Genomic DNA, 26,719 nt, shown 5'->3' on the forward strand with positions numbered 1-26,719 from the left:
GCCTCTATGTAGATATTGCATTAAAAAGCAGACGTTTGCAGCAAATACCACATGAACAATGTATAGAGTGTATTCCTGATTAGTTTAATGCTATCCTCATAAAAAAATAGTAATTTTATTTAAAAAATAAAGACATTTCTAAGCGACCCCAAACTTTTGAACAGTTGTGTATATATGATACCTATGGATGAGCTGGATCCAGGTAGCGATTAGCTATAGTACAGAGTAATAGTTTTGAATTCAGTGCGTGACTTAAAAGGTTGGGAACATTGGTGACCGATGTTATTTTCCATCATGTACAAATAAGATGCAAATACGGTGTGTCCTTGTTCACCTGATAATCACATCAGGACAATATGATAATCACTTGAAAGTGCAGTGCCTCATCTGCTGAATGGAGCCAAGGTAACAAAGTGTTTAAATATTTCCTTGGAATAATCCAAATCCTCTATATGTTATTTCTGATGGGTTCAGTGGCTCATTCAGAGTTTCCTCAATGCCAAATATTAATCATGCTCAAATTGAATGCCCAGTGGCCTTCATCTCTTGAAAAATGAATCATTGGGATTCCATTTCAAATTGCATGGAAAGTTTGTGTGAGTACGCAAAGCCTTCCTTTGCTTACGTTGTTCAAACATGGCAGACATGCTCTGCTGATAATATTAAAATTTGCCATAGTTTCAAAGCACCTACAGCTAGAGGGTTATTATTATTATTATTTATTGTCAATTTCTTCACATGTCAAGACACACAAAGAGATCGAAATTGCGTTTCCTACTATCCCATGGTGCCAAGACATATTACATAATATATATAAATATATTATATCATATTGGTCCACGGACAAACGAAACATTCAAGTAAACAATACAAAAAGTAAAAACAAGAAGGCACATACAATGAATAAATAAGAGCAATAAATAAACAATAAATAAATAAATAAGAGCAACATGGTTGAAATGGAAATGGAGGTAATTTATTTGTATGAGAGCTGTGGTGACCGTGCAGTTCATAATATTTATATTCATTATTGCCCATGGCATTTACATACATTATGTGTTTACTACTAACTGACGTTCTCTGACCTCATTAGATGGGTACGCCACCATTGACCAGAGGGACAAAGACTGCAAGTACAAGACAGGTGATAGTTCAGTGGACCTGACAGAGCGGGAGCCAGTAAAGGTGCCAGCAGAACTTTTCTTTTTTCCAGGGGCGATTAGGGCATAGAGGACAAAGTATCAGTGTCTCATTGAAATATCGTCACGTGTTCTCCTCTTCCAGCCTCCTTCTTTTTTTTACTCTCCCTGTCTTCTTTCCAAGTTTTCTGTGGTGGTTCTCAGGGGAACATTTTAATCTTATGAAGTCTTTAAAGCGGATGGAATTTGTCGTTCTCGTTCCTTTATGTGTCTGTCTGCTAGAGCTGCACGATATTAAAAAAAAAAAAAGTAATGCCTCTGGATATTGTTCCCTGATTGGATGGTGATGCAAATTTATGGTTGGAGCTGTCAGATAAAAGCATACAACTTGTCAGTTTGTTAATTGCAGAGCTTATTGGAAATGCACCATCAAACTGCCGTATCTGTCAGATGACTCAAGTGAACTTCACAAAAAATCAACAGGTTAATCGATTATTAAAATGATCGTTTGTCGCCACCGAAAGCAAAGCCAATGTCAAATACACAGATTTAAGGCCGTTAACATTTAGCTCTCACGTGTTGGGAACATATCATTACCCAGCAGTATGTTATGTAACCTACTGTTGTATTGCTAATTTTTTCTTCTAGCATTACTTTTCAATTGAGTCTTCTATCAACCAACATTAGATTTTCCAGATAGCAACTTGTATTTGTTAATACTAATCCCTCCTTTCTTTTGCATGTCGCTACTGTACGTCTTCTTTCCCCTTGTAGCTTGTTCACAGCAGGAAATTCACACCAGCTTCTCTATACTTGGCTGCATGTGTATACTTGACTGTATTGGTCCAATGCATTGACGTTCTTTTATTTTGCTTTGTGTTCTTTTAACCCGTCCTATTGCACAGAATGACACAAGTAGGAAACACTATATCAGGAGTAATAGGCCTGCAGTCAGTCTGGTGGACGCTTGTGACGTTAATCCACAGCCTGTTGATTCCTGGGTCTAAGTGCATGCATGGTAGGTCTGAAAAAGAAAATCACAAAGTAACCACCCTCACCCCTAAGTTGGACTGTAGCACTCAGACCTTATTCATTCCTCATTTGTTCGTAGATTCCATTTAGTTTCCACCCACCAGTTTGTGTCACTGATCACCCTCATCCGACGTGTCGCCTGGTTGTACTGTATGCGCACAACTCACTGATTTCACGCAATGAAATATGTTGTAATCAATTGAAAGTTTTATCATTTGGATGACAATTGGACTTTGTTATTTGGGTAAAAAACATAACGATGATGCAGTACCTACAACGTCAATATGTGGTACGGCTCCTGAATTGAATCTCATTTCACGTAGTGACTGTGATAGTGTGTCCTTTATAGTAACGCAGGTCCGTCACTGACCTAATTTGGCACCTCGGGGAGCATCAATGCAGCATTAACAAAAACAAATGTGACTTCTCGGCTCTGGAGAAGCTGTACGGAAGTCAACAGGCTTTTGAGTGTGATTGCAATCCAGCAGTTGTCGCCTGATTGAAATGCGCATCGAGATCCACTCGCTGCCTCCCCTGACAGCCTTTGCTCAAATTGATGGCAAAGGATGAAGGGGGGGTCATTTCTCAGCACTCCACATGGATGCTCTTGGGGCGCACCCTCAATTAAAAAAAAGATATGCACACATAAATTTTGAGAAACACATTATAAATGACTCTCCTTTGAATTATGAATTACTTTGTCATTGCTCAAGGTGTGAGAAGGTACATTTATGGTCACAATTGTAACAACATGTAAATCATGAGGCGATATTTACAATTTGCAACTCAATAAATACCCACACACATGCACGCCTCTGCACATTTAGTATTAGTGGTGACTGTCATTTTCATGTTCCAATGTCTCCGTTTTGTTACTGTGTGGTTTATTACTCTACATTGCTGTTAGCCTGGTGTAAGTCTGTGTTTTACTTTGAGTGTTGTCTTCTTCATTTGTCCCCAATTCTTATTACTGACTAACTCACATGTCCCAAATGTCATGTCTGACTTTCATTTGTTTCTCTACATGGCTAATCATCATCTTTTCATCTTCATCCTACTGCATCACAAGAAATTATATATTGTGGCAATGGTGGTATTTTGTATGAAAAAAAAAATCTTTAAAAAAGAAACACTTTTTTAAAAATCATGGAGAAAAAAACAACAATGCTAATATTATTTATTTGACTTCATTTAAAGTCCAAGAGCTAATCAACTTAATAACGTTAATATTTTCTTTTCTAGTGCCTCCATTTGTCCCACAATATCTCTGAAGGATTTGTACACACTGGTTAGTGTCAGTTTTGTCAGGTTTGAGCTAAATGATGCTCTCTATATAGTGCTGAAAATTTATATTTGACCACCACCACCTGTTTGATTCATATTGTGTTGGCAGAATAAATCTTAAGCAGTTAAATCCACCTGTTTCCAACACTTCTGAGGGGGCTGCCATTTTGACATTCTACCACCCACTGCGGTCAACTGAAATTGATGTCAAAGGTAAAAAGTCAGAATGGCAGCCAACCGAGATGTATGAAAACAGCTGGATTGTTCTAATTTTTTCTACCAACGCAATAATTATCAGAACACCATGTTTAGACAAATGGGGGCATAAAACCTATTATTGTTAATTTTTACTTCACCACTGATGTATGTCCCCTAATATGTTTCTTCTTGTTTTGTCCATGCACTCCAGGCTTAAAAGAGCAACATAGTGAGACTACAGGAGGATCTCTCACATCACCACTGCCATTTCATACGGAGCTTGTTTGGAGATGAATTTTGTACAGATAGAGGATTAGAGTAATAATCAATCATTATCAGGACAACGACTACCCAGCAGCAGCCAGCGATTTCGCTTTAAAAAGTAAAAAATAAAGATACGGAGTGACTGTTCCTACAACTTTTACATTTCTACATTGCCACTGGACAGCATGTGAATTCTTCAGTGTTGGCTGCTTGGTGAGATCTCCTGGTGACATCAAGGCTTTCAAGGTTGACAATGCAAAGGAATGGATTTGAGAATGGGAGGAAGGGACTGTGAAGGGGAAATGAATGTGTGTTGAAAGAAAAAAGGAATACTTTGATTTTGGCTTTGTTCTAAAGCTGGCCGTTTGAAAAGATTGTGCGATTTTGTCCGAGTTATTTCAATTTGTTGTGTAAGTTTGGTATTTTTGATATGGGCGGTGTGGATTGGCTGATTGATTGATTGATTGATTGATTGATTGATTGATTGATTGATTGATTGATTGATCGATCGATTGATTGATTCATTGATTGCGTCACTGGATGTTAGTTTTGGTTAAGGTAGGGGTGGTAAAAAAGAGAAGCTGTAGCATAGCGGACAAACAGACACCTCGAAAGTCATCCAACCACAGTCCATTTGGTTCACTGTGTTTGAAGAAAACTGCACTGGAATGCTTTGGTATAAGAGGTTTATATTATAAAGTGAGGATTCTGAAAGTTGTGCTCTGGACAGTAGAAAGTGATGGATGGCGGGTGGGCATCGAATGGAGCAACATCTCAAAAATTACTTGATGTACAGAATATATGTCCTGTAAATGAACAACACCTGCAGAGACGGTCTTCAAGTGGTTGGAAAGCAGGCAGCATAACATGACAACACAGTCGCTTGGGTTTTCTGCTCACTGGCTCTTTGATTTGTATAAAAGGAAATAAGGCATTTTGCTTAGAAAGATGGCAAAAAGACACAATATGGTTGTTCTGTTAAAAAATATAAATCTTTTTTTTTTTTGGTCAAATTTTACAAACGTGTACAGGATATTAGGGTCAAAAATGACAAAAAGGCCAATCTCTTAGTTGTATATTATTACCACATTATTTGGAAAACACATTGGATTGGAAGGAGGTAACAACCACATAATTTACATGTGCCAAGTTACTTAGACCATTGCTTATTTATATATTGTAAGTAAAAAGGATTTTAAAAATGATCATTCATAAGGCAAAAAAAATTTGTTTTATGACAACTTCTGCATTTGGGTGGAGGGTCAGTGGTCAAGAAAAAAAATCCGTTATAAATATAATTTTTACTATTCCTTTATTTTTACCGTGTTACAATCAAGCACTCGTTAGTGCTTCTTAAAGTTAAATGTTCCTGTATACATGAAAAAAAAGTGTACAGATGTTCATATTCTTTTAAAATGCCATTTTGTGGTGATTTCAACTAATCCATTGACATGAGGCAAAAGAAAAGCAGAATGGACAAAAATCGTTCAAGGCAAACTGAAAGGTCACACTGTATAAAGTCAAGTATAAAAAGAGTCGTATAGAATATATTTTTTACAAAGTATCATGGTGGACAACTTTGACTTGGAAAAACAGAGTGACATAAAGTCAATTAGCCATTTCCCTCGTGCTTGGTAAGACCACTCACAAACGTGTGTGCTAATGTGTTCTCCAGCATCAGTCTCTCAGAGTCAGCATATACTAGAGACGGAAATTCCGTATCACTCGTGTCACCCTAGCGAATGGCATGTGCCTGCATTGACGTTTTTCTCTGTGACGTGATTTTATACAAGCTTGCGTTTACACAATGTTTACAAAGATGTGTGTTGTGGTAAAATACAATAAACTACAAATAAATGTATAACTCTTAATTCCAGAAGTTAAAACCATCTAATGCTACCCTGCATCCTTTTTTGTCCCCCAGAATTGTGTTTTCATTTGGACAGTACTGAATTATCTTAAAAAAAAAACAAAAAAAAAAAACATTATGGGCTGTCTCTGACTGCCTCTGCAGCACCACAACCAAAGGAATTGTACTGAACATTTGTTAGTTTATTGGTTTTCTGGTTGTGTGACACATTGATTAAATAAAAAGCCACACAACTGTACTGTTAAATACGAAAGGACACAGGCACACAATGAATCAAACCTACCTGTGTAGATAGAACTGATTCAAGTTTGTCAAAATAATCTTGGTGTATATCTCAGTAGCCAATGTGTTGTATGCCTATCATGTGCCTTAATCTTTTCCATGGTAGATACAAATGTGTGTTTTGTATACCTTCTTTCCCTTCAACTGCCATATCTCGAGAATCTGTCTGAATTCCTCCCTTCATCTCACATGTGTCATTGTCCCTCCCACGTGTTCCCCCAAGTAGTTTAGATTGGCGTTGGGTTTCTGCCTTGTAATACATTGTATAATAAACTTTTACAAAAGTTAGTCATTCAAGATGATTACATCTTTTTTCCTAGAGAAGTTCAGTTGCTAATACTTTAGTAGCGAGCAGAAGCGATGCCACAGTGACAGAATGTATTACTTTCATTTTACTAATACCCACATGCAAATACTATTAAGCTTGTTCAACATAATTGAAACATGATGGTTTGTAGAGTATATATTTGGTGTGTTTACAATAAATCATGCCTGGAAAGAATATGCATTGGTTTTGTTTTCTGCCTGTCTAAATAATGCCTATTTTCAGCAAGTTTAATGCAGATATGAAGGGTCTACGATTAGCAGCCATTTTATATTGCTACAGTTAATTACAACTTTTATTTTTTTACGCTGAAAATAGTTATCAGTGTTTGTGTCACGCTGGGTTCCTTGTAGGGAGTATTGGAAGCTTCTCAAAGAATGAGCTTCACTGTTTGCATCGACCATTCAGCGTATATTATTGCAGCCTCGTTAATCGAGACTTGCATAGGTTAGGTTTACATTTTGCAGTGATTCCATCCCAGATGGGTTATGCTTTCATTTCATTCTTCATGGTTGTGACAACATGAGGCAGAAAAATCCCAACTTTGAGTGCACTGACATAGGAGAATTGCTATAATTGCATACTTACCAATGAAATGTGCATATAGTGCTTCTCCCAGAATTATTAGTACAAACGTATGCCACAGTTCCATAATAGAGGCAGAAAATAACATGAAATTGTTGCAGCAAAATCAATGTATTGAAGTAAGGTATTCAATAAGTGGCAACGTAAGATGGCCGGGAGGTGGTTTAGGTTTTCACTAAGGTGTGTAAGTTAGCATTGTTAGTATTGAAAATAATTATATAATAATATAGTAATACTAAATGATTAAACTATTACATGTTTTAAAATAAAAGATCTGTTTAATCGGTGATGTAGTGTATAAAATATTGGAATTTTCAAATAATTACTAGTAATGGCTATTCCATAGCAATAGTAATAATTACTCTACCTAGGGTCGAAACAATTCAAAATGAGTGAGTGACCTTATTGGTATTTTATATATATGGTAGTGTATATATTTATTTAGATAATTATTTATAGATTATATATATAATCTTCTGTGTAAAAAATCTTATAATATATATGTATACTTATATTCATAGATTATATATAATCTTATACAAATATAAGATATTATTTATAATATTTAATTCATAATATTTTATTGTAATAATATTTACACTACCGTTCAAAAGTTTGGGGTCACCCAAACAATTTTGTGACCCCAAACCTTTGAACGGTAGTGTATATATATATCGTGTGTACTGTTTTTTTGTTTTTTGTTTTTTGTTTTAAATCAGGCAATCCTTGAACACCACAGAAGAAATCGGGGTCCTTTCATAATAACAATATGTCTGCGCTCTGTAGAGGTAGACACCGTTGGAAACGAATCAATTGGTGTCATATTTTGTGCAGAAACTTGACAGGTAACATTTTATTTTGTTGCGACTACGCGAGTACATACGCAATGCGTTTAAAAACATCTTTATTGGTATTTCATTATCTTCGGCGTGGTAACAGGACTCCTAAGAGCCCCTTACTGACCAGTGTTGTATTGGGAACACATATCGAAACAAACTCTTTAGATGATCATTTGGCTGCGTGAAGTGAATTCGTTCTATATTAAACAGAAATGCAAATATGTTTAGTTACACAATAAAACACACGTTAAGCGCTTCTACCTAGTTCTTTTACTGCCATTATGTGCTTTGAATGGTTTATATTATGTTCATCAAATAATATGTAGAAAGTTTTGCTGTCAAAGTAAGTTGTCTGATTGTGCAACGCACAGGAAAGTACGACTATGATGTGGTCGTTATTGGAGGTGGCTCAGGGGGCCTTGCCTGCTCCAAAGAAGGTGAGCTCTGAAAGGAAGAAATGCATCTACTTGCTGCGCACAATTCATTTTGTCGAATAAGGATGTAACATGTGTGCTGTTACCAACAGCTGCACAACTTGGACAGAAAGTTGCTGTTCTGGATTATGTGGAGCCCTCTTTGAAAGGTGAATGCGTCCTACTACTACTCACATTTCTCATAACATTTAACATTTCTGAGATATTGATTTGTGACACTTCTGCACACAGGCACCAAGTGGGGTCTTGGTGGCACATGTGTCAATGTTGGCTGCATACCAAAGAAACTTATGCACCAGGCAGCTCTCCTTGGAACTGCAGTCAAAGATGCTAAAAAGTATGGGTGGCAGATCTCGGGACCAGTCTCCCATGACTGGTAAGGTCTGGAATGATGTTTCATAATGGTTGGTGTTTGATAAGCAAACCCACGAGGGATCTAACAGTGCCATCTAGTGACATTTTTGTGGTAATACACAAACAGAGTTTCCCAGTGGTGTGGCGTGCGACCCTTAGTGGGAGTAGCGAGCTAATGCAGGGTCAAGCGAGGAAAACCGGGGAAGCTATACAATGGAATTTTCAATAATTGTGTCAAAGTTAAGACAAAAAAAAAAAAAAAACTGAGTAGGACGTGCTAAGAAATATGACCGATTTGCCATGAATTTATTCAACCTTGATTGATATATTTTTCAAATAAGGTCATGAATGACAAAAACAGCACCATCTAGTGCACAGGTGTCAAATGCTGCTGCAGCAAACCTAGTATGCATTATTTCAATAACAATTAACATATATGTTTGTGTGCTGCAGGATTACCATGGCTGAGGCTGTTCAAAACCACGTCAGGTCTTTGAATTGGGGTCACCGGGTCCAGCTCCAGGACAAGTCAGTGGCACATAATGATAAATAAAAAAAAAAATTTTTTATTTTTTTATCTACAATAATGTTAGCTCCTTTCACACAGCCCTTTTTAGATTATTTTTCCACCGCTTATACCCAGCAAACTCAAGCCACAGCAGCTGTATACCAGCACTCACAGCAATGTCCACTTTGGTGGCGAGTTCTGGATTAAAAGCATCAATTCATTTTTCACGAATTCAAGAATCAATTCATTTTTGCTGTGTTGTGCTTAACACAGGGTCGAGAAATTACATTTGCATTTAAAGAATAAGAAATATATTGTATTGTTTTCCTTTTGAAATAGCAAATGCTTTATTTAATGACAGAATCACTCCATAATCATTGCAATGTTCCGCAAGACCTTCATACCCCAATCGATGCCCCTTTACACTACAAATCATTTTATTTCAATCATTATATTACATTGCTAATACTGTGTATTATCTAACTACTGCTGGCTTTTTGAATTATTGCTGATCAGGTGGGTCCTCTCTCTGCATTGCATTATATTGTTCTACTTGTCTTTGATTTTGTGTGAACAATGCGTACAGCATTGCATATGCTTAACTTCTCATACATATCAAGATGCAGAATGAATGACACGGACCTACAGTTCCGTCACAGTTGGGGTTGTTTGTTTTGCAGAAAGGTGAAGTATCTAAACATGAGAGGCAGCCTTGTGGATGAACATACAGTCAAAGCGGTACCAAAAGCTGGGAAAGAGGTAGGCTGGCCATTTCTAAGAAATGTATGAATTAATATCGTAAAGCCAGTTACTGAACCATTTTAGGAACTGTGGTGGAAGTGCAGATCATATTGACTCCTACTGGGAGCAATGACACTAACATTTTTTCCCTTCATGGTTTAAGTGCCAAATGTTTTATAGACCACTTGCCTTCATTTGACATTTCCTTGTTTTTTGAAGGATATGACTGTGACTGTTTCTTTCACATCCTTATCCCCTCTGATGCAGATGACCCTGACTGCCAAGAACATTGTGATTGCTACGGGTGGCCGACCCAAAATCCCCACAAATGTTGGTATCAATTGATTAATTATTATAGTTTGTTAGTATTGTTATTGAGTGCTATGAATAACTGTCTTCCAGATTTCTTCTTTTTGTGGAGGTTTGTCACATTTAAAATGTCCCCATCATCTAACAAATTCAAACAGTGGATCAGTAATTACACAAATAAACACAAAATGGCATTTCTAAATGAAGATTTTATTTCTAAGGGAGAAAGAAATCCAAATGTACATGGCCCTGTGTGAAAAAGTGGTTGCCCCCTAATAACCGGTTAGACCACACTCAGTGGCAACAACAAGCATTTTCTGAGGAGTTATTTTCCGGGCATTAATAACCTTTTAAAGGCTATGCCACAGCATTTACATCAGATTGAATTCTGGACTTTGACTACTCCACTCTAAACCCTTTTTTTAAGCCATTCAGTTGTTGACTTACTGTTGTGTTGTTGATCGTTGATCCATGATGCAGAACTTGTGCTTCAGTATGAGGTCACAAACTAATGGCCAAACATTCTCACTAAAAGTATTGTGGTTTTGTTGCACCTCTTTGAGATCTTTTGTTCGACATCATTTTTCCAGACAGATTCTACATAGGCCATTGCTTGCTTGAACGGGTCTGTAGGAAATCAAGCTTGGGTCTGGCCACACATTTGCATTCGTTAACAGTATTATTAGAAGCGTCAGATAGCTGGCACGTAGTACTTAACTGTTAAGCAAGTTTTTCGACATGGTGACAAGATGTATTTGTTTTGTGTTTGACACGATGTCTCTGCTGCATGTTTTTGGGGGCTGGCTTTCCTCTTCTGACTCTAACATGCTTGAGAACAAGTAGCTACTCGCCAAGTTGCAGGTCATCATTATAACAAACGCAGTGTGGTATTAGTCTCACTGCTCTAAGCTTGAGGTGGGCTGTCTTATTTGCTTCAGAAGAGACGACCCCCAAAACCCGATCATTTCAGCAAAATTGGATCGCAACTTTTCTACACTTTCAATTCTTAGACATTTGGATAAAGTGTGCCATTGATGGGGAAACATATGTCTCATTTTAAAAGAACTAAAGAAAAGCTTTAGGGGAGTAAGCCTGTTCAGTTGGTTGGTGGATCTGTTTACAACTATAACTCTATTCCAGATTCCGGGTGCAATGGAACATGGTATCACCAGCGATGACATATTCTGGCTGAAAGAGTCACCTAGAAAAACGTAAGCATCAACTTCAGCAGCCTCCATAAATATTGGCACCCCAGGTTAAGATGTTTAGCTTCTAATGATCTTAGTTTAAAAAAAAATAAGTAATAGAGCACCAAAATAAAAAAGGAAAATCCAACTTTTAATTCAAATGCAGCTTGATCCAATTTTCTCTGAGTAAGCTTCTGCAATAAAAAAAAATGTATGTAATGTAAGGCTTTTAAAATATCATATTTCATATCGGGGTCTCGTTTGACCAATGTCACAGTCTGGTCCACATTGCCGGCAGTAAGATATGTTTCCAGTGAGGGGTAGACCCCGCTGAGGTCACCCTTTGTTACCAATTTTGTTCATAACTTCATAATTGATAATAGATTTCCTTACATGTGATTAATGATGACTTTTGTCAGATTCAGTTAAATTCTGTGACCACTCTGGGTTTTTCTTCCATTAACAAAGAGCAACCAACAATGTTGTCCATGTTTTATAACTATGTTTAACTTGAAGACAAAAACAAGCATATTCGTGATAACTTGCTGCACGCACTGACGCTCAATCGCTGAGCCAGCACATCCCGTTGTCACGTACTAGTGTCATTCATCAGTGACGTTTTTTTCCTTGTTTCTCATTTTTCTCTCTTCCTGTAAAACTGTCTTCACCTTGGCAATTCAGATTAGTTACAGGTATCCTGCCTTATACCGAACAAGCCCTTTAATCCAACCATTTAGCTTCTGTCATCACCTGGTTAATTGGTCTATCTCAGACGTTTCCTCTTGGCAAAGCACACAGACAGTGACTCGTGGTTGCGGTGTACCTGGGTCCCGCTGCTCGTTTGCGTCATGGTGACAGATACCATCGAGTACATTTCGATGCCGATTGCAGAAGGATTTGGAAAATAACACAATTTTCTATGATTTGGGCTTTTTTGCAATGCCTCACTGAAAAACAAAACAAATATGATTAATATGTTGCGAAACGTTTAGCAAGATCCATTATTTCCTTTTTGATGTGCTTCATAGTCAACAAATATTTTACCATTACCTACGTAAAAGTTACGGTGGAATGTGTTATTGAATACCCGCACTGTTACCAGTCTTAAGCAATTAGCACTGGGGTATTCAAGTTTCGCAAACCCTCATGCATATATCAAAATGAACCACTTAGAAATGCCACTTTGAGATCAGGATGTCATTTCATGGCACCTTTGATCTCCACCACCCTCGGGTCAGAAAGAGGAAGCGATAGCTTGATTTTCTTCCAGAAGGCTATAGCACCACACACACACACACTACTAAGAGGATGTTTTGCTGCAGAGCTGTCATGTGTGCAGGTGAGGTCAGACAGGCGCTTTCTGGAGGCGGAGATAGTATGAAGGGGGGGGGGGGGGGGGGGGTTAGTGAGGGGTCCAGGTGAGTGATCTGTGTCTAATGGGCCTTGGAGCACATTACACACCTGAGTGACATATCTTGCCTTACCCTGAAGGCAAGGCGAAAAACACAAGCACGTGGCGGTGAGACTGTTAATGTGCAATGAATATTTACCTGGACACCAGAAAAGTATGTTGACAATGTCTTTAATGAATTGCAAAACTCACCATTAATGATACAGCATAAAATAAATGATGACCTAAATACAGAAGACGCCGTCATCATCTGCCATTTATGTTTGGTGCAATTGACCGACATTTGAAAAAGCTGTTTCGGTAAAAGGTTTTGGGCACAATTACACCAAAGACTAAGTGGTAGGAGAAATTGCACTTCATTGATGAAACTATGTCCATAATAAAGAGTCAAGTCAAGTTTATTTGTATAGCCCTAAATCACAAGCAGTCTCAAAGGGTTTCACATAGACAAAAAATTGACAATTATTCTCAAAGCATCCCCTGATCTTAAGCTCCCAAAAGGGCAAGGAGTAAGCAAAGAGTAAGCTTTTTTACCTGTTCATCTTAAACCACTCAATATGTGATAAGTGCGTCTAGGCATTATTCTGACGTGAGACATTGAGGCTTTTAGAGGTTAATCTTAGCATGGACAAGGACGGGATTTGCTGCAGGCACTCTGAACTGCCAAGTTTGTGCAGTCCTAAGGAAGGCACTCTGGTATAAACAAGTGAGAGCAGGTGATGGGCTTCACTCAGCAGACTTGTATGTGGATCTGAGCTCTGAACATGGTGCTCCCCATCCACAGGGATTACTTTAAATGGTAGCAATTAGACCTCCTAACTGCCATGGATCTTAGGGTTGGATTAGACCTGTTATTTACCTGGACCACACACACCAGTGAACAGTGCAAGCTTCACACAGTAAGCCCAGAGCTGGAATCGAATCTTGCACCTCTGAACATAGAGGCAGACATGCTAACTGATGTGACACCGTGCTGGCAGTATTATCTAAAATTCTTAAATAAAGGAAAACCACTGAGTTAAATAGTGTTTCCAAACTTTTGACTAAAACTGTACACTAAAACATACGCATGCATGCACGCACACACACTCACGCACACACCTACCTGTTAAATATTTATATACAGTCTGTAAAGAAAGACTCATACACACATGACCTTACAACGTCTTTCTATTACACTAAATAGTCCTTTTTATTTGTGTTCACAGGCTTGTGGTTGGAGCGAGCTGTATCCTTTCCTGCCAACCAAAGTTGCATGTAAATAATCACTGCTTGTCAGTGCAAGGAATTATGCATTTGTAAACTTAACTTAAATGTACCTCTTGGCATCAGGGCAGTGTTGCATAAATAACCTGAAGTGTTTGTTTTTAACGTCAGTGTGCCAGATGGGAAAGCCTTTTAGTATTTTTTTTTTACAATGTAAAACACATATGATTGCCATATGTGAAACTACTGGACAATAAACAAAATGACATTTTTCCAAATACAGAGAACCACTGAGTGCTATTTAGGTTGCTACTGTTACAACCTAACCTATGTTGTTTGGTGTTGTTTTTTTGTTCTTTAGGCGGCCAACTGTATGATTTGACCCCACTTCTGGTATTACTTAACATGCATGAAAAACGCAACAATTCCCTAACCTACTGCTTAGATGTAGCTCTGGAGTGTGCAGGCTTCCTTACGGGCATTGGCTTGGACGCGACGGTGATGGTGCGCAGCATCGCCCTCCGGGGGTTTGATCAGGTATTTTGGAATAGACTAATGTCATGATGGGAATTTGTGTTTTCATCATTCCATCTTTTTTGCCTTTCACAGCAAATGGCAGCCTTGGTGACAGACTACATGGAATCTTATGGAACCAAATTTGTACAGAAGTGTGTCCCCAAGAGAGTGGACAAACTTCCATCAGGAGCCCTGAAAGTGACCTGGACTGATGCTCGGACAGGCAACGAACACAATGATACCTACGACACTGTGTTATGGGCAGTTGGTGAGTACGTTATCGCATGCGAGTTTGTGGAATAGCTCATACATTGTTTTGCAGCAGGGGATTAAACTGTATTCAATCGTGTCAATTCTCATAAATCGTGCTGCCTTATAACAACAAACCAATTGCCGATGGAATAAGGACAATTTACACAAATTAATCGAATAATGCATTTAGAAACACAAAGGAGAAAAAGATGTTTTGTGCCATTATTTGACCTACACTATCAGCAACCTATTGTTTTCCTGTGATATACTGGCGAATCTGTCAAAAAGAGTGCCCCTCTCGCAGCCATAATCCAAGTTCATTGTCATTCTCAATCGAGTGCAGTGTCAGCAAATGACAGTGGAATCAAAGCTGAAAACAAAGTCATAAAGTCTGAGTGATGGAATAGCCAGGGGAAGCGTTAATCACCCAGCAATAGCTCATTGGCTCTCCGGTTGGAGAGGGGCAGGATGCACCAAGGCACAGGGTCACTGTATTCCCCTCTTTGTTCTGCTTTTCCCGGATCATCCTGTCTGTGCCAACCCAGCGGAAACCAAACCCGCATCTGTCTCTGCCATCCCTGCCTGTGGACATTTACGCACTAGCACTAGCAGCCATTTAACTCTGCTTATATCTTTTGTATCATGTGTCAGTTCACATTTTCTACCCTATCAACCTAAAGATTAACCCAGCACAGATGACATGAGGCCCACTGTAGCGTTGTGGAAAGCCTTTAAATCATCCAAATATCTCATGACTAACCTTTTCAAGGTCTCTCTTTATTATCTCATGAGTATTTTTTTATGTGGCGATGAGAGAGTGCTTTGCCCATATGCGTGTGACAGTAACAAGGATGTGACCCTGCAGTCGCAGTGACGTTTGCCATTTCCTTTTGTGGCCAAATTCCCACATCATCTCGGCGTGAGACCGCCGGCGTGGGCCTTATTTGCATTGAATTCTGGAAACAGTTTGTATCGTCACATGGGTGAGCTGCGGTGACCTTTATATTTCCTTTCTACTTTTGACTCGTTTAAACGCAGCCAAGTGCTAGACTGCTTACGGCCCAATAAAACAGTCAAGCAGACACCTTAAGTGTCCCCGAGTGCAATAAGCTTCTATGTATTTTAGAATCTTGTGTGTTTTTTTGGGCAACTTGGACGTATTGCTGCCTATTATTAAGTAAAGATTTCAGTTTGTTTTTTTTCTTTTGTTGGACTTTTCTTGTGATGTAATTTCCAAAGTGCCGGTGATGACCAAGTTGAAAAATGTGATAATCATCATGAACTGGATCTTACTATTAAATAGGAAAGCACATGCAATGCAAAATACATACACAAAGCACCTTTATCAAATGCTGGCAGTGATTGCAGAATGAAGATGAAGGCTCTGCCAAATAATTTCCTCATGTAGGACAAATAAAGTATTACAGTATTTTATCTTATTCTCCAAATTGAAGATGCACACTTGGGGTTAAATAACAGGGCAGCTATGGCAGAGTTGTTAGGCTCATCACCTGCCATTGTGGAAGAAGCTGGAGACGGTGTGGTGATGGACCATCCATCCCCAACGACTCCCCACCCAAGGCACAAAATTATCAAATATTCCAACATTTTAAAGTAACTCTTCCCGGAAGAGCTGACACTGTTACAACTGTAAGGGAGAGACTAAATCCCGTATTTCCTTCTATTTTAATTTTCTGTAATAACCAGGTGTCGCAACACTTGTTATTTTAATGTACACGGTGAACTGCTGGATTCATGCTTTTTTTTTTTTTTCTTCCAATTCAGTGAGAAAACAGAGCAGAGCTTAGGCCCTTTGATCCCTGCATGTAGGACTTATGAGTGTGAGGCCACTTCCGTTTACTGCGACCTTACACTATAGAGGCCAGGCAGGTTTCAGGCCTCTTTGGGGTGATTAAAGGCCCGAGGGGTCCGAGGGACTGTATCACCACTGTCTAACATCCTATCTCCCAGCCATGCATCCCTCCACCTTTCCCCTGTTCCTTCCTGCATACATGGCCGCTCCCTTGTCCAGGTGCAATACACCAGGAAACAGAACATTTCCACTTCCTGTGGACAAGCAGACATTGGAATTGGCTTTTCCGCCTCAGTGCACACCACAGTACTCTGGAATATTATTCAAAGAAAAACCCTGTGTCAGGGATGGGCAACTTCAATAATGAGTGGGTCACATTTTTTTATCTGCCCGACTAGGGGGCCATATTGGACTAGACGCTTCCTACCCAGATTGATGACAAAAATGCCATTTGAATTATAGACAAATTACATGTTGGACCACAAATAGCAAAGATCCTCATGGTAGTTACGTCCTTTGAAATGCATTGGGAAACTTCAGAAACTCGTGCAGCTACTGAGTTGTGTGCTGTGCTTGAACAAATTTGCTGCAAACTAAAATTATGCCACATATTCTAGCCATCTTGTTCGCTTTAATGTTTGTTTTGCTGCTTTGAGCAATGTCTTTGTGCACTTGAAAAAGAAAACGAGAGCTCCCTATCCTTTTCTCAAACAAAATGTTTAAACATACACACGATAGCAGTTTTGTGCATTATTTGCAGTCCATTATCTTGCCAGTCAGTCGGGTCTTAATTGATCTGCATGTTAAAATCTTTTTTGGCTTGAACATCGAAGTTTGTTTTTAGCATCCTGTATAATCTGCTGGCCCCAAGAAAAACAATGCCATACTTCCCATTTGTCTTTGTTCATTTAATTGATCAGATAAGTGTTCATTTTTTTGACTGATGAAGGTTTATTGTTGCTAATTAGCCTAGCCATCTGGAAGCTTCCTTAGAATGTCACAACAGGCATTGTTCAACGTGTGTCTGCATGTACTCCATCCAACTAAGTCTCTTATCAATGTTGTGTCCTTGGCATACAATGTGGTCACTCTAAAAGTGGAGCTACAGACAGGAAGCCCCAATATGGAAGGGAATAGACTTAACTTGGCAATTTTCTAATGTTTTTTTTTTTAGCATTTTCCCGAATGAATACAAGTAAAATGTCGATAATTTTGCTCTAGTACATTATAATCTGGTGGATTCAAGACCTTACGAGGGTACAAACAAGTTACTTTAATGAGAATACTGGATATGTTATCAAATCAACTTTTCCAGCACTGTATATTTGAAGTAGTCTGTAAAATTGGAAGTTACATATTTGGGGGAAGAACTGTCTTACTGCCTTCACCCCCTTTTTTTTTTTTCTTCTTCTTCAACCACCCATGTTGTGGAGTAGACAGGTCCCTGTTGTTCCCCAGTCTGGGGGAGAACGTTGTTCTTTGGCTCCAGCCAGGAAAAGGATCTCGGGGGTTTGTTATTTTTGCTTTCCGATAGCATCTACATGTGTACCTCAGACTTGGGTGTTTATTATGCTGCCTTGACTAGTTTTGAGGAACTACGTTGAGGAGGAGGGTGGGGACTATGTGGTCAATTCGCCATCACCATGGAGATTCAGTGTTGACTGCATCAGTCGCCGGTCCCCTCGGAACGTCACACATCACATCCTTGATTTCTGATTGACCTGTCTTTATCATTTTGATTTTTTATTATTATGCACATTTTTTACATTATAACTTCTGTTTATATATATTTTTTCATTTAATACAATCCAAATAGATTATAGCCATTGCAATACGTAACGGGAGTACGTGCGGTGACACGTTTGCTATACTGTAATGATGTTTGCCTCCAAGCAGACATGTCAGCAGTGTTTCTTGATCACTCAGCACAATTTCTAATGATGTCTTTATGTTTACTGCAGGTAGAGCTCCAGAAACAAAAGCTCTGGGTCTCAACAAGCTTGGTGTACAACTCAACAAGAAGACTGGGAAGATCATTGTTGGTGTGGATGAATCTACCTCTGTGCCAAACATCTATGCTTTTGGGGACATAGGCCAGGTATGCATTCCCACCAAATCCTCTGCCCCTTTAAAAAAAAAAAAAAAAAACTACCATCATTTTTAAATGCAAATCCAACACTTAAATTCAGTTGAATGCCAAAAGGGCATATAGGTATTAAACAGCAGCTTTTCAGTTTTCACTTTCTTTCTTGAAAGTTTCTTTTACTTTAAACAAATGACGTGTTTATTTTAAAATTGGACCAAAAAGTGCAAAAGTTCAAAAACAAAAAGTGCAGTGAGTTCCAAGGGTCAGCAGCACCTCTCATAAAGTTCAACGAAAATGTTAACAAATAAATAGCTCCCTATTCTTTTATCAAATATATATACGTAATTGAAATGTCAATCTTTTACACAACTTTGCTTAAAGTTCAAAAATAAGTGCAGCATCGCTTATAAAGTTAATTGTGCTGTTTGACGTTGAATTTATTAATCCATTCCCCTACAGAACAAGGCATGAGCACAAAGATTTTCTTGAAATATGAATATAAGAGAATTTACAATTGAGGCCAAGTTTTGACTGTGACTCACATTGCGAGTTTCTTGAACCTCACTGCTTATTATCAGGATTATTATCAGTATAATCCATAAAAGCTGCCAAAACCAACCAAAAATCACAGATTGCATTGTCTATTTTTCCTGCATTAAAATATGACTGCAAGAGGACAAGAGAAAACAAACAACACAATTCAAATAATAAAATAATAAATAAATGTGACAACATGATAGATTGGCCCCGAAACTGTAAATTTGTGTGGATTCTATTCAACCTTTAATTTCTCACTGTGGGCCTCTTTAAAAGCATGTACCGTAATTTTCGGACTATAAGTCGCGTTTTTTTTTCATAGTTTGGGTGGGGGGCGACTTATACTCAGGAGCGATTTATATACATATATATGGGGTTTTTTCACTATTTTGGGCATTTTATGGCTGGTGCGACTTATACTCCGGTGCGACTTATAGTCCGAAAATTACGGTATACTGCTGCTACACTGTTTTCAAGCTGGACCATGTAAATACTGGTTAGTTGTAGCTGCTGTAATGTCGGTGTGGCCTTTTTCTTTTTCCCCAACACAAACAGCTGTGCGCTTCCTTCCTGTCTCCCAGGACTCATGATGACACGCACACACACTCATAGTCTCCTTTGACAGACAGCTTGCTTTGATGAGTTGTGCTTCACGCCAATCTGTCTGTCATCTTGTCAACACAGAAGGAGGCTTGTTTTCTTTTTTAAGCAGAAAGTTTGATATCTTGCTCTAGTTGTCCACTGCATTTCTTGTTTTCTTTTCTTCTCATTGCCAAATGAAGTGCCAAGAAATGCATTAAAATGACAAAAGCTATTTGGTATGTAAACGGTTGCACATCAGAGACATTTGCAGAGAGTGCAGAAGATGTTTATGACAACAGGATGTGTAGTGGAAATTTAACAGGTCTAAGTCATGCCTTTAAAATTGCCCCGCAGCCCTACTATTTCCTGCACTAGTCAGATGTGTGTCTGTCTGTGTATCCATGTCTGTATTTTTATTTGCTTTGGCTCACGTTCAGAACAATACGCCATTAACCTTGGAGAAGTGAAATTTGTATGCGACGACAATTTACAATGGGACGTTTACAGGTACACCGAAATAAGCGAGGCGGTCTTCTGTTTCAGGGTCGTCCTGAATTAACACCCACAGCTATTAAAGCAGGAAAACTCCTCGCCCGCAGACTAGCTGGCCACGGCTCAGACCTCATGGACTATGATAATGTGAGACATCTATCACCTCTTCTCCATTTAATACTGTAGTGTATAATAATATCAAGCACAAAAGTGAAAATTCTGCATTGACAAAGTTAGGATTGTTTTTGATTGATACTGTCTTGTTTAGTTGTCACATTGTACTTTCAACTAAACTAGAAATGCACAGCAAAGTCTATCTCGATTGCTATTAATCTTTGTACTGGTAGAGAGAAATAATGAATAAAATCCCCCTTTCTTTTCTTGTAGGTGCCAACTACTGTGTTCACCCCTCTTGAATATGGCTGTGTGGGCCTATCTGAGGAGGAGGCTGAAATCAAGCATGGCAAAGACAACATAGAGGTAAGAGCAGAATAGGAGACTTGAAATGACCCAATGTATTTTTGGTTACAATTGCAAGCAAAGCACTTAAAGTCCAGTCAGTGAATTACTTGAAATGGTAAAAAGTAATCTAAATGGTGTATTGCCAGAAGTTAAAAAACAAGCAAACTTCAATTCAGAATTATACAAAAAAAAAAAAGCACCATCTCTAGACTTATAAAATGTGCAACTCCAGTAAAAATAAAAAAAATAAAAATGTTTTTAGAGGGGAACTAAAAATAAAGAACGGCTGAATTAATTTATTTGCACGAGTGTGCACACCATCTTTAAACTGGGGATGTGTCTGTGTTCACTTTTAAGATCATTCTTGTCAGAATTCCCTTTACCTTAACTAATGCTCCAATTCCAGCTAAAATCATCCATACTGTAGGCATGGTGTTCTTTTGGTGATGAATTGTGGCCTTCATTGTACTTTATAGCTCTTGGCTGCCTCCCCAAGCAATTTTCTTCACGGCTTTTCATCAATTTTGGAAAGTTGTTCACTTGTTGATAAAGTGACTGTGTGCCATGTCTCCACTTGATGATGACAGCCACATCACACCACCACATTGTCAGTTGTTTTTTTTTTTTTTTTTTTTCTCTTCCCCTCTCAAAAATATATATTTTTTCCCAATGGTACAACTTATAAGTCACATGAATTTCAGAGAAATATTTTAAATTATATATCACAAAAACCTAGCATTTGAGCAGGGGTGTGAAGACTTTCTTTTTTTTTATATCTGATGTATATCGTTTATTCCTTTAATGATAAGGTGCACCATTTGCTCAGTCTGCCTGTATTTTGCATCGGGTACGGAAAGTTGGAGGTTTGAGTTTCACTATGTTTTACAAATGTGGACTGTTAATTTGTTTTGTTTTTCACTGTTGCTACTATTGTTGTTGGATCGATTTGTTTATGACCTTTTAAATTTAATGTCATACAATGTGAGTGTGTCTAAGATGTACAGTCAAGTTGGGCTTGACTCTATTTAGTGTATTTGCAACAGGGATAGGCCAAAAGTCTGGCCCAAAATTATTTGAGCTTGAATATACCAAAGGTGCTATACTCATTATGATCAAAGTCTTTGCGCAAGTGGGGGGAAAAAATCTATTTTTCTATTTTCTTCTCCAATTCTTTGGCATGAGAAGTGTAACGTAATAGCATGCAATATTATCTTACTTGGCAAACTACTTAACACATGAGTCAGAGCTTGATCAAATTTCAGTCCCTTCCCAACATAGGAGAAATTAAGCAATGCGACGCTTGAAAACATGAAAGTTAAATGTTTTTGTTTTGTTTTTCCACTTCTTCCTTTACATAATAACATGGAGGTCTTCATATTGTTGTCGGTCTTTGTTGTTCACATTGTCTTTTATACTGTACATTTGATTAGGGTTTGGGGGGTTGTCTAAAAATCCGTCATCCGTGCACAAGCAACACTTGCCAGGATTGTCAGTTTCGGCTTCCTCCATCCAAGATGGAAAAAAAAAAAAAGGCAGAGCGAGAATGTCCCGTAACTCCTAAAAACACAAGCAGTACTAAAACAAACAAGTGTGTGTTTTCTGTACTCGCGTACGTGAGCAGGTTGCCAGATGCCGGCCGACACCTGCACAACAGCGTGGATAAATGGTTTAGCCGCTAAGGTGGGGCTCTTGGCAATGAGTGACAGGCGAGCAGGAGGCCTGATTGAGGTGTGTGCGTGGTGATGACAGGCATGCTTAGATCTTAGGAGGAGCTGCTGCGCTGGCCCCCCTCTACAGCTGCATGCTCCTTCAAACTTGTGTTGGCACGCTCGCCCATTGAATTAAACGCATTAAACACACATTGTCAGTCCTCGGTTTGAAATCTGTCAATGTAATGAGCAACCGGGATTTGTTTTCCTAGTTGTGCTTCTCTTTTCAATATTAACATCACCATGTTGAGATGAATTTGTGTACCAACGCAATGTTAAATCTTTTTGTTGCAATACAGTTTTCTTGCTTTACTTACACACAAGAGATAATATTTACACAAGATGAGATCGTCATCGCAGGGTTTTTTTTCTCCTTGACTAGTAAGGGAAACAAAAGCATGACTATATAACAAAGATAGTGATTTGTTGTTACATGACAAGAGAAAAGGTGGCATGATGCAGTAATGGCATCCCACATCACATCTTACATGGCTATGCTTTATTTTGTTTTTTAAATTTTATGCACTGGTAAATTTTCATCTGCAATTCTGACTGTCCTCACATACACTGTCCAACAATGATTCTACTCCAGGGTGTGCAAATGGGCTGTAAAAGTTTTTTTTTTTTTATAACATCACATAAGCCATGGGTTTAAATACATGACATTTTATTTTAAGAGCCCTTGATCGAAAGTTGGTATATTGTTTGTTAATAGTCTAATCGTGTACAATAGGTTAATAACAAATTTACAAACCCTTGACCTCATTGTGTTTTACAGCTGTCTGACAATTAGTTACTATTCCTGACACCCTGCATAGGATTGGCAGTGTCACAGATGCCCCCTAAAATTTATCTTAATATGACAACACAAATTCCGCAAGCGCAGCATTTTAACGATGAGACATTTGGTCCTTCAAATTGTCTTTTTTATGCCTCTCTGCAGGTTTACCATGCCTTCTACAAGCCTCTGGAATTCACTGTGGCAGAGCGTGATGCTACCCAGTGTTACTTGAAGGTAGGCTTAAAATACATAAATTGCTTTGGAAAGGAGAATGCTCGCCCTCAGCTCGGCTTACAGAAGCACAACTTCAAGGAAGCTTCAAGAGAGCTCCATCCAAATCGTAATGGCTTGTTGGCAAAACAACCACTAACATCGCAAGTTCTGTCATCTCAGGTGGTATGCGAGCGGCATGGTGACCAGAAGATCTTGGGTCTGCACTTCACTGGTCCAAATGCAGGAGAAGTCACGCAGGGCTTTGCCATGGGCCTCCAGTGAGTCACTAAATGCTTTTATTTGTAGAATATGACATCTGATGTAAATTAATAAAGTGACAATGTGTATGTTTCGCAGGTGTGGTGCCACATATTCGCACCTGTCGGGGACAGTTGGGATCCACCCGACCTGCGCCGAGGAGCTAACCAAGATCAACATCACCAAACGTTCTGGACTGGATGCCACAGTCACCGGTTGCTGAGGTTAAAGCCCCGGTCTCTGAACACTGAGCACACAGGCTAGAAATAGGTTAGTTGTGTCCAAATTATAATTCTGGTTCAGCCTGCTCTTTCCTACTCATCCATCTAATTGTAGTTTATGGTATGCCAGTCACTAACTGTTGGTAGTCAAGTGTATATTACAGGGAATACTTTTTTTTAAAGCTCACCATTATAATGTATTGTTGCCAGTTGAATCAGTATATTCTCATGGTGCAAAGTTTCTAAATCAGATTTGCAAAAGCCTCGGCCGCAGAGAGACGTTTGAAGGAAAGACTCATAAATCAGGATTAAACCCCGTTCTCAGGGTGTCGTTGAAATTATGCAAGAAACACAGAGCAGGTTCGCACATTTTTCTTAAAATATATTCTCCAAATATTGTTGTTACTGTGGCTGTACTTCCTGTCCATTAGTCTTTAAGGTGACACATACCAAAACGCCCCCCCCCCCCTACACTCCTCCCTCTATGACACTGATGGATGGCCCCTGGCCCGTCGCCGCAGCGACACCGCCCCATTTCCCACAAAGAGTCGCTGGTCAGTTGGTCAGGCATCCTGGAAAGACTTGCCCAGAGAGATGGGCCTCTCGTACGGTTTAGAAGCCTCTCCTTATCATACCAAACTCTCTGACGCGACATAAAACAATACCGCAGAACGGTAAACATCTGCAGGCTGAGAGCATGCAGCAGCACTCTGTGGGCACCACTGCTTGAGCAGCTCCGCAAGTGCTGTCTTACTCATTGTTACCCAAAGGTGGCACTATTGCCTGCTAATTTTCATCCAGAGTGGAAAAGAAAGGATAAAGTTGTCACCAGATAAAACCTAAACTCTACTACATTTGTCTTGTTGGTTTAATTCCCTTAATCCCCCACAAGTGATATGCGTTTTGTTGAAGTTGGAGAGTAGACTGGATTGATTGGTGCTCCAACCGCTAAGGTTTATCTCGCGTATTTACATGGATGGAAGGTTCACGCTCAGTAGTCATCACCTTCTGAGATAAGCTAAGTTGTTTATATCAATAGCCGTAATAGCAGATAAAAGAGTTTGCCAAAGTGCCCGCATGTTTAACCTGCTGACTAAACTGGAATTTCTCATTGTGGCTTATTGAGCAGAAGGGGAGGAGTGCCCAAACTGGGTTGCTACACAAATTTGGGGGCTGAAATGGTGGGTGTTAGTTTATTTTTAATCTGCCCGCTCTGATTAATGATTCCGATGAGGGGAGTGACAGCGTGCCTGGCGATGGAAAAAGAGAGAGCAGGCTACCAGGTTTATTTGGACCTGGCCTGGGAGAGAATGAGCTGAGTTTCAGCTGGGTTGGGGAAGGATGGGGAGGGGGGGGGATTCCTGTGTGCTCTGTTCAGGGCCCGAGTGCTGACAGAAGAACCCTGACCTCCGCTCAGCAGGAACAGCTTGACTCTATCACTCTGAGGACAGAGGGCTCACGTGCTATGGTGCCGCGAGTCGGTTTTGGATGAAGGGGGGTACCATATGACCGCAACACCGAGCTGATAATTGAGTCTATGTTCCTGTGCTTAGCAACACGGCGGATCAGGGTTCAACATTTCAGGTAACCAGCTAATGATGACCTGCACTAAAACCCAAAACTGGGGAATGCTGGGCTGATGTCTCCTGGTTGCCAACTTCAACTTCAAACGTTGTAAAAAGAAAAGAGAAATCTCATTTTCCATGAAGACTTTGTGTTATGAAATGTATATGTAAAGTAATAACACTGGCATGCATAGTGGTTATATTAAGGTTGGGATGTCCACTGATTATACGTGTACATAGTACATGCATGTACATACAGTGTGCCTTTGTCTAAATTATTGTATAATTATCATATTCCATGAACAAATAAAATATTTCAACAGCTCATTGATAACTAAAAAGCTTGTAGGAAAATAATAATCATGTATGCTCTAATTTATGTCTGAGACTTATTTCCCACCCGAAAAATGAAAAGTACAAAACAAATGAATAAGTGGATAAAAAAATGCCCTTTAGGCAATGAAATCAGCATATGTGCAAATGTTTTCCATTTCACAAGTTTAACAGCTCAACAAGATTCATATGTTGAATTGTGAAACCAGAAAGAGCCCTGAAAATACTTCAAATCTGCACGCACATGGTTATAAAATCACTAAGCATACTACAAAAAGAATACATTTTTCAGCTGAATTTATTTTCTGGAAACATTTTCTTTACTTCCAAATCTATTTTGTATAAGAGGCTATGTTTTTAGTAGTATAGCGCCGGCTGTGTCTTGCCTGAGGGTCAAACCAAATGTGAAAAAATGGCTGATACATGCTGTATCGTTTAGTTATTAGGCTTCCAGGAAAGGGATTTGTAAGAATTATTCCCCCTCATTATTCCCAGTAAAACCACAACTTGGTGTTTTTATGCCTTGATGAGAAATTGTTCAGCAAAACTAATAATAACTTACTAATAATAATAATTACCCTAAAATATGTTGTTTGGCAGTTTTTAGTTCATAGATTTGACAATCTTTTTAAATGTATTTTGTTTCATGTCATTCTCTAACTTCATAATTACTGCATATTTTGAAGCATCACTATGAACGCAAAACATGTTCACCAAGGGTGAGTACAGGTAATCTCAACTCACGCTACATGGATTTGCCTACATATGAAGCCGTGTCGCCGGGGTGGTCACACTTTGACCCCGACTCGTCTCCGCTGACAGGTTCCTCTGCTATGCAGCCCTGTCACTCAACCCCGTGCACCAACAATGGCAGAAATTCCAGTATGTTTGTTTGGTTAAGGATGGCTCTCTGAAACCCCTGAACCTCTTC

At 39.1% G+C, this 26,719-nt stretch overlaps 2 protein-coding genes across 16 annotated transcripts in view; both read left to right on the plus strand.

The window, feature by feature from the left end:
- The window catches only part of arvcfb (ARVCF delta catenin family member b), a 136,864-nt gene extending 130,293 nt beyond the window's left edge, over positions 1-6,571 (plus strand). For 14 of the 15 annotated variants that reach the window (XM_037258397.1, XM_037258396.1, XM_037258402.1 and 11 more), the window contains 3 exons: positions 1,094-1,185; positions 2,045-2,157; positions 3,865-6,571. In XM_037258397.1, coding sequence (XP_037114292.1) covers positions 1,094-1,185; positions 2,045-2,146 — 194 coding nt within the window. In that variant the 3' untranslated portion in view covers positions 2,147-2,157; positions 3,865-6,571. The remainder of the gene's footprint in view (positions 1-1,093; positions 1,186-2,044; positions 2,158-3,864) is intronic. The other variant, XM_037258403.1, reaches the window with a different exon arrangement.
- Positions 6,572-7,715: 1,144 nt separating this feature from the next.
- On the plus strand, positions 7,716-25,782 carry txnrd2.2 (thioredoxin reductase 2, tandem duplicate 2). The gene is made up of 17 exons (XM_037258822.1): positions 7,716-7,824; positions 8,190-8,255; positions 8,345-8,401; positions 8,484-8,628; positions 9,060-9,134; positions 9,795-9,873; positions 10,123-10,185; positions 11,305-11,375; positions 13,971-13,990; positions 14,414-14,505; positions 14,578-14,752; positions 18,511-18,647; positions 20,298-20,393; positions 20,634-20,726; positions 23,361-23,432; positions 23,592-23,689; positions 23,769-25,782. Exons 1-17 carry the CDS (start codon positions 7,749-7,751, stop codon positions 23,890-23,892), a joined length of 1,539 nt encoding a protein of 512 aa, XP_037114717.1. The 5' UTR covers positions 7,716-7,748; the 3' UTR covers positions 23,893-25,782.
- The last annotated feature ends 937 nt before the right edge of the window (positions 25,783-26,719 follow it).

This window comes from Syngnathus acus, chromosome 9, assembly GCF_901709675.1.
Source record: "Syngnathus acus chromosome 9, fSynAcu1.2, whole genome shotgun sequence".
Taxonomy (NCBI): domain Eukaryota; kingdom Metazoa; phylum Chordata; class Actinopteri; order Syngnathiformes; family Syngnathidae; genus Syngnathus; species Syngnathus acus.